Source organism: Caretta caretta, chromosome 9 (genome assembly GCF_965140235.1).
Source record: "Caretta caretta isolate rCarCar2 chromosome 9, rCarCar1.hap1, whole genome shotgun sequence".
NCBI classification, from domain to species: domain Eukaryota; kingdom Metazoa; phylum Chordata; order Testudines; family Cheloniidae; genus Caretta; species Caretta caretta.
The window spans coordinates 89,880,046-89,892,087 of record NC_134214.1 but is presented as its reverse complement, the minus strand read 5'-3'; the positions used below and the strand labels follow the sequence as shown (position 1 = coordinate 89,892,087).

The window sequence follows — 12,042 nt, the reverse complement described above, 5'->3', positions numbered from 1 at the left end:
GCAGCACGTGATCAGCTGCCTGCAGGTCCCTTACCTCTTATGAGAGATGCTTTCCTAACGGCACCGGAAAGATCCTCATCTGCTTGTAATGCCCCGAGATTTTTGACCTCTTCTGTCTAAAGCACATGTTGTCATTTAGGTCATGATGCTTCAGAGGACAGAGATTAAAACCCACAGGCCAAAGTCATCAGTCAGATGACAGCACAAACTCTCAGTTAGCACAAAGAAAAGGAGTACTTGTGGCACCTTAGAGACTAACCAATTTATTAGAGCATGAGCTTTCGTGAGCCACAGCTCACTTCATCAGTGCTCTCTGCTCAGTGCTCTCTGCTCAGGAAAAGTCAGAGGAAAACATAAGGCAAAAGAAGGGCTCATTATCTGTCGCTCCTTGTGTGCCAATTTCTGCCATGGTTTACAAGCACATACCTACCAGTGTTTTCAATGGCAGGGCTGTGTGTGTTCTGGGGCATGCAGTTTGGCTCTGTATGCAAAAACTAATTCAAATACCCTGGCTTCTGGGGAACTAACTGTATCTAAAAGAAGAGACAGCAGCAGCCAGGGCCTGTTTCAGATCCCATTTCTAGGTACCTCTGTTCCTGTCCTTGGGACAGTGGCTTTAAGCTGCCTTTGTACTCTCTGTATTGTGGGGCTGCTGGAGGCCCGTGGTGTACGTTAGAGCAGTCTTAGGGCTGCTCTAAGTTATCCTCAGCGTCCCATGGCTCCCTTTTAGCTCAGAGCACTCCAGCCATACCCCCTTTCCTGCCCACAGACTGGCCATGACCCCATTGTCAGTAGGGCTAGCACGGAGTCCTTAGACCTGTTCTGCCTGGTCTGGGGAGCCCCTCTCTCAGGGGTCTGCTACAGCAGCATAGAAGAGCCTCAGAAGAACGGAGAACCTTAAGGTTGCAGTAGCAGCAGTGAGGTATCTGCCCCATGCTGTGGAGCGGGGACCGGAGGATTCACATAATGCCCTGCGCCGAGCAGGAAGCAGGCTTTGGTCCAGAGAAGCTCTTAGCAATGCAGGCCCATGTGTGAGTTGTGCAGCTCTCAGCAGTCACAAAAGGATCAGCCCTTTGGAGGCCACTCTGTGCTGTTCTGCTCATTTCCCGCTTGTCAGCTGATCGCTTACCAAAAGTGAGGCACCGTCTTTGAAAGAATGAAAAACAATTCAAACAGCAGGTGTCCTGGCTCGCAGCCCTTCTAGGGTTGCCAACTTTCTAATCGCACAAAACTGAACACCCCTGCCCTGCCCTCAGTCCCGCCCCTTCTCTGAGGCCCCACCCCTTCTTTCACTCCATCCCCTCTCCCTCCATCGCTTGCTCTTCCCCACCCTCACTCACTTTCACTGGGCTGGGGTGAGGCTGGGTATGAGGGGTTCAGGGTGTGGGAGAGGGCTCCAGGCTGGGGCAGGGGGTTGGGGTGCGTGGGCTCCGGCTGGAAGAATGGGCTCTGGGGTAGGGCCGAGGATGAGCAGTTTGGGGTGCAGGAGAGGGCTCCAGGCTGAGGCAGGAGGTTGGGGTGCATGGGCTCCATGGGGTGTGGGCTCTAGGGGGGGCCAGGGATGAGGGGTTTAGGGTGTAGGAGCAGGCTCAGGGCTGGGGAAGGGGGTTGTGGAGGGTTGTGGGGTGTGGGCTCCAGGAGGGAGTTTAGGTGCAGAAGGGGACTCCAGGCTGGGGCAGAGGATTGGGGTATAGGAGGGGGTGCAGGGTCCCGACAGTGCTTCCTGTGGTTCCTAGGAAGCGGCCGCCAGGCGCATGGGCAGTCAGGGAGGCTCCGTGTGCTGCTCTTGTGCCTGCAGGTGCTGTCCCCGCACTCCCCTTGGTCACAGTTCCCAGCCAATGGGAGCTGCAGAGCCAGCACCAGGGGCGAGGGCAACGTGCAGAGACCCCCCTGGCCACCCATGCGTTTAGGGGCTGCAGGGACCTGGTGGCTGCTTCCGGGAGCCACACGGAGCCAGGGCAGGCAGGCTGCCTTAGCTGGGGCCCCCATTGCACCACCAACTGGAGCCGCCAGGGTCCCTTTTTGACCAGGCGTTCCAGTCAAAAACCAGAAGCCTGGTCACCCTAAGCTCTTCCGCTGTGTGCCGCTCCCTCCTTGAGCAAGTTTCTCTGCAAACCCTCCTCCCCACCACCAAAAGAGAAAGACAGAGTCTCTGACAGTCAAGCTTGACTAAGAGGTTCAAACCCAGACCAGGTTAGGAGAGAGCCTTTCCCTCTCTGATTGGAAAGCCCTTTGGAGGAGTGGTGGATCTGATATCAGCCACACCTGGTTCAGTGTGTGTAACACTTACCTCAGAGCCTTGCTTATTCTCCAGCACCAAAAAGGTACCATGGACCAATAACAAAGTAGTAGTCCTGTTCTCAGCCAAGACTCTCTGGCCTCCAGCAGCTCAATGGGCAGGATTTTCCTTAGCCAAGGGTCTGCTGACACTCGCGTTATCACACTGTCTTCTTCCTCCTTCACCTCTGACAACTCCCAGCCCTCTCCCAGGCTCAAGCACCAGCCCAGAGCTGGGGCCTTCATTTATATTCCCTAGCTGGGACTCATCAGACCCAGTCACTTGCTGCTGTCCAGCTGGGGTGGGTGAGTCCCAGCTACTCCCTGCTTGGCTCCTGCTCAGAACAGGGCTGGCCACTCCCTAGCCCATCTGACCCTTACTTGTTACAGACCATCCTTTTGCCTGTGTTTGTACAGCACCTAGCCCAACGGACTCCTCCTGGGCCATGACTAGGGCTCCTACACGCTATCACAACACAAGTAAGTTCTAATAACAGCTACAATGGCTGTTTGGCAGCCCCCGTGAAGCGAGTTTGGTTCATTTCCCAGCAGACATGTGTCTCCAACACCAAACCTCCAGCACAGTTATTGGGTCCCCTCATCCGCAGTCTCAGTAGAAGTGCAGGGCTGGACTCATCCCTCTAGCCAGGCTGTCCCTCCTTATCAGGGTTGAGACACAGTGTTGGTGCAACGTGTGGGGAAGTGCGCACCCTACCAACTACTTTACAGCTACAACATTTCTGAGAACTAGAAGTAAAGGCCAATAGAAGGGAGGAACCCCAAAAGGGCTTATTCATGAATAGGCCATGGCCATGATTTCACCGGGGCGCCAGAGAGAAGTTTCCCCTGTTCTGTTGTTAGCTTTGACCTTCCAGAAGTCAGCTGACTCCTGGACTGTCTGAGAGCAGCATGAGTGTGCCACAGCCTGGTCTCATTGTGTATGGCAGGCTCTGAGTCAAGAGCCAGCAGCCTGACGCTGCTGATGGTGTACATCCAGCTCTACCTTGCATAATGACAGGTTTCAGAGTAACAGCCGTGCTAGTCTGTATTCGCAAAAAGAAAAGCAGGACTTGTGGCACCTTAGAGACTAACCAATTTATTTGAGCATAAGCTTAAGTGAGCTACAGCTCACGAAAGCTCATGCTCAAATAAATTGGTTAGTCTCTAAGGTGCCACAAGTCCTCCTTTTCTTTTTATCCAGCTCTGCGTTAATCTGGAATTAAAAGGGGCAGTGACAGCTCTCTGGCGCGTGCATGGCTGCCAGCACTTCTAGCCCCTGGGGGAGGATGAGAGGTTACTGCCAATGGGACACTGTTGGCCACATTCAAGGTCTGCTTAATAAGGAGGCAAATTAACTGTCCCCCCGATTATATGGTTTGGATTGCTGGGGGACTTAAAATGGAAGCTGCAGCCCTCTGAATTTCTTGTGATCTTTTCGCGTGTGCGCGTTTATAGCTGGGGGTGTCGCTCTGCGGCACAGAGTGCCAGTCAGAACTTCAAGACAAGGGAAGAAATAGGACTCAGGCCCTGCTGCTCCAAAAGCACAAGCCACTTGGACTTGAGTTGGAAGAATCTCCCTTCGCTGCTAGTCAGGCAGTTCTGATTCCATCCCGCAGATGGCAGTCAGTCAATCTTTCTCTGTCACTCTCTCTCACACACACACACACACAGAGCACACCACACTTCATCACAGGGAGTTTCCATGGGAGGGGAAGTAGCTGCCTCGCATTGATTTTTAGAGTTTCTTTCAATGGAAGAACGAAGACATCCCCATTTAGAAGCTGCTCAGCACCTCCTAGAAATATTCAGCCTGTAGATTAGCCTAGCCCCTTCTGACCTACAGTTACCTCTAGCTCTTGCAAACGCACACTTCTCTCACTTTCATTCCTGTGCATTGCTAACTCCAGAGATATTGCACCATCCGGCTGTTTATGCTCGAGGTGAATCCCTTAAAGTGCCTGGCCCAACTGGTTTTACTTGCAACCCTTCTTTTGGGGCCCACAGTGGTGCCTTCACAGGCTGAAGGCTTTAGGGCTGTGGCCAGTGCGTGTTTTTCTGCTCTCTGGGAAGTGGGTGCATTCGGTTTCACATCACCAATGGCCAAGGCTAATGCCAGGCCCGCAGCAGAAATGAAAAATCACGTGCAGCAGCTTAATCTGTCTCAGTCAAAAAGGAGGACAAAGGTCCTGCCACAGCTTTTACTATGCAGCAAAACTTACCAGTGGCAACCTTCACACAAAGGAACTCGGCAAGGAGCAGGCTGGTGCGTCTGGAGAGGCGTCGAGAACCCACGGGCAGAGGAGGAGGGGCCCTGCTGCTGGCAGCAGCCATCAAAGTGCCCAGCGAGAGGCAGGTTGGGAATACCGCCCACCCAGAGCTCTATTTCCCCACCCAGCACAGGAGTAATTGGAAACGTAAGTGGCAGCCGTTCCGGTGAAAAACTCACTGCCTGCTTTCAGCTTGAATGGACTGAGCTCTTTTTTTTTTTTTGGGTTGCTGTTACCACTGATTTGTGTGTAGGAAGGAGGAAGTCAAACGGGTCCCAGATCTGCAGATCCAGCTGGCCAGTGGATTGTCATGTAGCTATGTTATCATACAAGCCACCAAAATCTGGAGAGGAGAGAAAACACAGCGCCCGTGTGGGGATTTATTGAATCTTAAGAACCAGGGAGCAGGTAGTTTGGAGAGGAGGGGCTGGGAGTGGAGGGGAAATTGCTCTAGCGTCCCTCGGTAAATAAATGGCAGACAGTGAAGTCTTTGAAAATCAGTGATCAGCTGAAGGGTGTGCTGCCTGCAGCCCAGAATCTGCTGCTGCTTGTAACTTATTTCACAACAAGTGCCTTCCCCCTGAGCACAGAAACTAAATGCTGGTTCCTCTTTGCAACATTTCTAAGGCAGACTCAGGAAGCTCTGCAGCCGGAGAGCTCTAGAGGGGAGCCTGGAGTCAGAGTCTCAACGGGACAGGGAACCACTTCTCCACACCCCAGCAGCACAGAGAGCCTCGACCATGCCTTAAAGGGAGACGGATGTCTCGGGGGGAGCAGATCTTGGGGATGGTGAAGCCTGCAGGAGACCTCATGGCCAGGATGCAGAGGGAAGAGAGTCTGGAGGTACCAAAGGACACTGAGCCACATGCGTTGCCAGAGGCCTCCCTGTCTCAAGCAGAAGCACTTATTGACAGCCAGGCACCCAACCCCACAGTCCTGGCATTATCATCCTCCTCAGCAGCAGCGGGGAACGTGAATCTCCGCCCATCACACAAGAAGGACCTGATCAGGAACCTGGGCCGGAGTAGTAGAGGTTCTGGTAACTGGGATGTGAGCTCTGATGCGGCCAGGCTCTCCATAGGCCGGGGCAGCATGCGGCGGAGAGGCCTGAAGGAGGTCCTGCTGCAGAGCAGTGGAGCCGAGGGAGCCATGTGGCTTGCAGCTGCTCAGAAGATAGCCAGCAGCAGCAGCCCTGCTGTGGGGATGCACCAAGAGCTGGAGCAGAGGTTGGAACAGAGCCCTGAGGACTTGTCCTTAGCCCTAGACCCCCTCGAGCATGAGTGGATGCTGACTGTGGCCCAGGGGGACCCTGAGAGCATCATGAGGTTGCTCGACGTGGATCCCAGCTTGCTGAACAGGAGAGATTTTGTGACAGGGTTCACTGCCCTCCACTGGCTGGCCAAGCATGGCCGCCATGAGGCCCTGATCGAGGTGATCACCTGTGCAGAGAAGAACGGCTACCATGCAGATGTCAACATTCCCACGGCCAGTGGTGGGCTGACCCCCCTGCATCTGGCTGCCCTGCAGGGACACGAGATGGTCATCAAGGTGTTGGTGGGAGCCTACGGTGCCAACACGAGCCTGCGGGACCACAGCGGCCACAAAGCCTGGCAGTACCTGAAAGCAGGTGCCTCCAGGGAGCTGAAGGAGCTGTCAGGGGCTTTAGAGGAAGACCTGGCCCAGCTTGGGGTGTGGAACACCAACAACAACTGCAAGTTGTCCAGAGGGGCTGGTGGCTCTGGTGCTGAACAGAGGACCCAGGTGTTCACCAGACTGCCATCCTTCAGGAGCATGTACAGACAGGCACTTTCATTCTTCCAAAACCTTTAAATTGTCCTTTGTGGCTAAGACTCAGCTTGATGTTGTCTGTGAACTAGTTTTAAAGAGCAGCTTGGTTGGGGCTGGGGAGCGGGGAAGGAGAGCAGGGGGCTGCAGTTGGGTGGCAAGGGTTGGTACAGGAGACTTGCTGAGCCCGGACTAACCAATGGCCGCTGGTGCACTCAGATTACTCAAGAGCCATTGGCTAAGGCTTCTGAAAACCTGCGCAGGCTTGGGTCTTGCCCATAGATATTTGTGCGCCACTCTCCTGGCAGGCCACTGTTTAGCAATTGTGCACACATAGCTGGGGGGCAGGATTTGCCCTGCAGTAACTATTCTGCTTGTACAAGGGAAGTCTCTTACCGAAACATTTCTCCTGCTGCTGAACCTCTCCAGCATGAATGGAGACCCAGAAGTGCAGCCTGCCAACCCCAGCCCTCACGCAAGTGCCCCGCACAGGCCCCTTTACTCAGATTTTGCGTAGTTGGCCAGGGCACGGTCCTAGAAGCAGAGCATCGGGATAAGCAGGTTCCTCTGCTTCGTTTACATTGTTTCCCTGCCTGCTCCAGTGCTGTAACTGAGAACAGCAGTATGGCGAGAGGTGCTAGTTTACCTTTAGTTCTTCTGCTCTCGCTGCTTAGTGTCTCTCTACCCAAAGGCACAAGTCACAGGATGGAGTGACAGAGGAAGTGGAGCCTTGTGGTTAAAGCACAGGACTGGATGGAGAACTTGGAGTCTATTTCTGGCTATGCAAAAGGCTTTTCACATGACTTTGGTCAAGGCACTTCATCTCTCTGTGCCTCAGTTTCTTCTTTTCCAAATGAGGATAATGCCCCATCCCTACTTCACAGTGAGGGTGTAAGATTAGAGTGATTGTTGTCTGCAGGGTGCTCGGAGGGCCTTGGACAGACAGCTAGCAGCGTGTCATTCCACATTCCACAGTGAGATGTCACAGAGGATTTGGACTTCAGGTGGGGAATAAGCGGCCGCTGAAACTCCAAAAACAAAAATCCTCTTTTCATTAAATGTCTCTGCTAAGGAAGAACGCGGAGGAAAAAATACAGAAAACAGGTAATGCCACTAAACTACACGTGCCTTCAAAATGCCCTGGAAAGTATCATGCGCATTTCTTTTCCTAGAAGCTATTTGCTGGGTCAAATAAAAGCTTAAGTTCCCAATTTGACTCGGGTGGTGGAGCACGGAGAAAATGGTGGAGTGAGGAGGAGCAGCTTGTTTAAGCAGCTCTGGCACTTCCAAAGGACGGACAGAACGTGGAGAAAAGGTCGGGCGCTAGACATCTTCTCTGCACCTGGGTTAGAAGATTTTAAACTAAGAAACGGAGCCCTGGATGGGAGGGAAAGGGGGCCAGATTAGGCGGAAGTTAGTGTAGGTGGGTTCCATGCAGAGGAAAGGAACTTAGATCAGATTCCTAAAGGAAGGAGGAGCTGGTGACACATTGTTCTGAGAAATGGAAAGAGTACATAGATAAGAACAACAAACAAACTAACGTACAGCGGCATGCGGTGAAGTCACACTCCAGAGAGACAAAGAAGGGAGTGGTTACTAATCCCTCTTTCTAATGTATCACTGCTCAGATTTGTAAGTATTAAAAAGGTAAATCCGATTCTACTCACCCGTCTGAAGTGTATGTTATTTATCAGAAAAATGGAACTTTGCCCAACTTGTTTTAAGTTTTGGGGTGGCCTCAGAGTGTCCTGAAATGAACAGCTGCCCCAGCCTCGGTTTCACACAGAATCAGATCTTTTTTAACTGTCCCATTTATTTATTGTGTGGGTCTGCTTTGAGAAATGACTGTAAAATGGCCTTCTGGAGTTTCATGCTCATCTTCTCTAAACTCCATTTATAAGGGAAAATGATGTTTTCCCTCTAACTACCAGCCCTGGAAATATAAGAGGGGCTCTGAGACTCAAGCTAGTTTCTTTCCTTGCTGCGCATCATCACCAGTAATAAAGATGCTGCAGGCCAAATTAGGCCCGCGGTGATACCTGGGCAATAGACTTCAGTGAGATTGCACCACTGTAACTGACCAGGACTATGTAAACAACAACTGATGATGTGAGATAGAATCCAGCTGACTCCTAGTTGACTTGGGACTGCAGGGTTAATAAACATAAAGACGTAGTTCAGCAGTTAGGATACGTAACTGACACTGAAAATGGATTTATTTAAGTAAGGCCTGATCTATTCAGTGGCTTTTTTGTACTGCTTTAACTCCATTGGTTTAGAAACAAAGATATAGTACAGGGGAATAAATTATACCAGGAGAAAATGCCTTTATAGCAATATAACTGTGTCCACGCTGGGGGGCTGCACGGATCTAACTAGAACTGCTTCTAAACTGATCTAGTTAAATCAGTATGAATACTCTGTATACACCAGCCCTAAGAAGGCGCCACTTTTCCATAATCCCTTTTCACAGCAGAACTAGATTTTATTTATATTAAATCAGGGATCTCAAACTCAAATCCCCGCAAGGGCCACACGAGGACCAGTACATTGGCCCGAGGGCCGCATCACTGAAACCTTTTCATACAACGATACAAAAGTATAGTCAAAAATGAAAAAAATGAAGAGTAATATAGTATGCTACTAAAAGTCTCTGCTAAGGAAGACTTTAATTAATTAATATTAAAATGTATTAACTTTTTAAAAACTATAATGTGAAGAGGGGTTTTAATAAAATATAAACACCTGTAACTATTCCTTATGTGGTCAGAAGGGAGCTTGGCTCCTATGGTGGGCCACAGGACAGCCAGCGTGTTTGTGACCCCTGTATTAAATACTGAAACGCAAATGACAATTGAAAAAGTTAGTCCAAAACTGACTGAAAATCAAATTAAATGATTTCTAGCACAGGGTCTCTCTCCTGCAGCTAACAGAAAAACCTGAAGGCATGGGGTTTTCCCATTTTTTCTGCTCCCAGAGAGCTAGCCATTGACTTCAAAGGGAGCAAGAACATGGACCCATTTACTATCAGTGATATTACTACATGCCACCACAGTTGAGCCTTTAAACTGATGCTATAATTACAAGTTCCTGAGAAGAAGAAACTCGTTCAACTTACAAATACCCCCATTCCCATTGTTTACAGTGCAGAATCCCACGTCACAGCTAGCAATCCCATGCCCTCTCGCCTCAGCTGCACGTTTTTATACCTACAGATGAAGAGTCACATTAAAAAATATTTATAAAACAAAATATCCCCACGTATTTTATCAACAGTGCCTTTGACTACTAAACCCGACTAGTCTAATTTACTCTGCATTTCACTCGGCACAGATAATGGGAACAGAGTGCTCAGTTCCTACTCCACTTAGGCAAAGACTTCCAAAGTTGCCTAGGGGACTTGGACACCTGATTTCCATTACAATTAGTGGGACTTAGGCATCCAAATTCCTTGAGCATCCTTGAAAACCTCAGCCCTGATTTCCTGGTTCTTGTGCATTAGCACATTTTTGCAAAGTCTGGGTTCCCAGGGCTGCGGAGGGACACTTATTTAACTGAGCTATGATTTATGTTGCTATATGCAGAAGAGCCTCAGTCCTGGACCAGAACCCCATTGGGTTAGAATCATAGAATATCAGGGTTGGAAGGGACCCCTGAAGGTCATCTAGTCCAACCCCCTGCTCGAAGCAGGACCAATTCCCAGTTAAATCATCCTTTGGTTAGGCTTGGTATAAACTGGCAGTCCCTGTCCCTAAGAGCTTTCAATCTAACTGAAAAGAGAAAAAAGCAAGCGGCCACTGAAATAATAATAATTTAAAATACAGAAATAGCCCTGTTAGCCAAGATTCTGTGCAAGCTTGTTTTCACCAAACCCCAGTTTGGACCTAAATATGTCTGGACATTGTCCCTTTAAGGTAGGGTTTGAATCAAAAGGAAGATTCGGTGGGGAAATGTTTTAAAAACAATTATAAGAGTTATTTTCCCAAGGAAAAAGCAGCTCCCTGCTGGAAGTTGCCACTGTCTGAATAAAATAGCACAATAACAGTAGTAGAATCATAGAATTGGAAGGGACCAGTCCAGTCCAGTCCCCCCACTGAGGGCAGGACTAAGTATTATCTAGACAATTATCTAATAATAGCTGTACAACAAAGCATCAGTTTAACCGATTGCCTGGACCAACATTGCCACGAATACATTCTGAAAGGATTGTCTAGTGACTGGTTTCATCCCAGCCCTGACCCTCATGATGGGGAGCAACTTTGTCAGCAGCCTATCCTGGTAGGTATAATTTCTTTGATCCCTCCTGACCAGGTTAAGGAAAGGAAGCAAACAAGAAAGGAGAGGGGTGAGACTGATGGATCTAACAGGGTTGGTTTTCAGCCTTCCTCAGTGCTGTATCTTCTAAACGCCTGCAGCCTCAAACAGCAGGTCTCTTCCTCAGTGGTTGTACTTGTGGAGAGAGAAAAAATTCAAGATTCACAAAAACTTTTGGATTAAAAAAACAAAACAAAACAAAACACAAGGAAAACTTATAAGAGATTCCGGTGGATCAAGCTTTCAGACACAGGGCTCCTGGAGGACCTCTGAGCATGAGAAAACTCCTTTTAAAAAAATTGGAGTGAGACTACTTGCAGCATGTGGTCTCCAGTTAGATTTGAAGCATTTAAATCATCTTTATTAATGCTTTGTGCTCATCTTCTGTTGCAGACTTATCCTCCCCGCTCAATGATGCGGAAATTAGACTTCTATTACACATCCCCAGGAAGGGCTGCTGGAAGATCAGATATTACTGATGTGTCCTAACCCTGTTACTGAACACTTGCCCAAGGGGTCTCACTAGACATTTTTTGGTGGCCTCAGAGTGCAGCCACTAACGCTTGCCGGTGGCCACCCTGACAATTTTTCCTAAAATACTTAATTAACTTTAGGCAAAACAAATCAATATGTACACAGACACGTCCAAATCACTGTAATTTTTTATGTAGGCTTGTATTGCACTCAATACAAATAATGTACAATTTTGTCTCTATTTGTTACTAAATAATGCTCTTTGTATGTTGTGACAGGGTCGGGCCAGATGGCTACAGGAGAGTAATAGAAGGCAGATATATTAGCCCCAGGTTAAGTAGGTCCCCTTTCCCTGGGTAAGGTAACAGGGAAGGTTCCAGAACCTTCTGGAGACAATTAAGATGACAGGCTGATTAGAACACCTGCAGCCGATCAAGAAGCTGCTAGAATCAATTAAGGCAGGCTAATCGGGCACCTGGGTTTAAAAAGGAGCTCATTTCAGTTTGTGGTGCATGTGTAAGGAGTTGGGAGCAAGAGGTGCTAGGAGCTGAGAGTGAGAACACGGACTGTTGGAGGACTGAGGAGTACAAGCATTATCAGACACAAGGAGGAAGGTCCTATGGTGAGTATAAAGAAGGTGTTTGGAGGAGGCCATGGGGAAGTAACCCAGGGAATTGTTAGTGTTGCACAGCTGTTCCAGGAGGCACTCTAAACAGCTGCATTCCACAAGGCCCTGGGCTGGAACCCGGAGTAGAGGGCGGGCCCGGGTTCCCCCCAAACCTCCCAACTCTTGGTCAGACACATGAGGAGTTGACCTGGACTGTGCGTTCATGAAAACAGCCAAACTGAGGGCTGCTGTGAAGCTCCAAGGCGAGCAAATTCGCCAATAAGCGCAAGGTAGAGTAGGAACTTTGTCACAACGTTC

General features: G+C 49.6%; 1 protein-coding gene across 1 annotated transcript; it reads left to right on the top strand.

The window, feature by feature from the left end:
- Positions 1-4,486: 4,486 nt before the first annotated feature.
- On the top strand, positions 4,487-7,991 carry SOWAHD (sosondowah ankyrin repeat domain family member D). The gene has a single exon (XM_048865046.2). It carries the CDS (start codon positions 5,304-5,306, stop codon positions 6,372-6,374), a length of 1,071 nt encoding a protein of 356 aa, XP_048721003.1. The 5' UTR covers positions 4,487-5,303; the 3' UTR covers positions 6,375-7,991.
- The last annotated feature ends 4,051 nt before the right edge of the window (positions 7,992-12,042 follow it).

What these genes read in the sequence shown, in the direction of transcription:
- SOWAHD (XM_048865046.2), top strand. Translation starts at nt 5,304, where the DNA reads ATGTCTCGGGGGGAGCAGATCTTGGGGATGGTGAAGCCTGCAGGAGAC.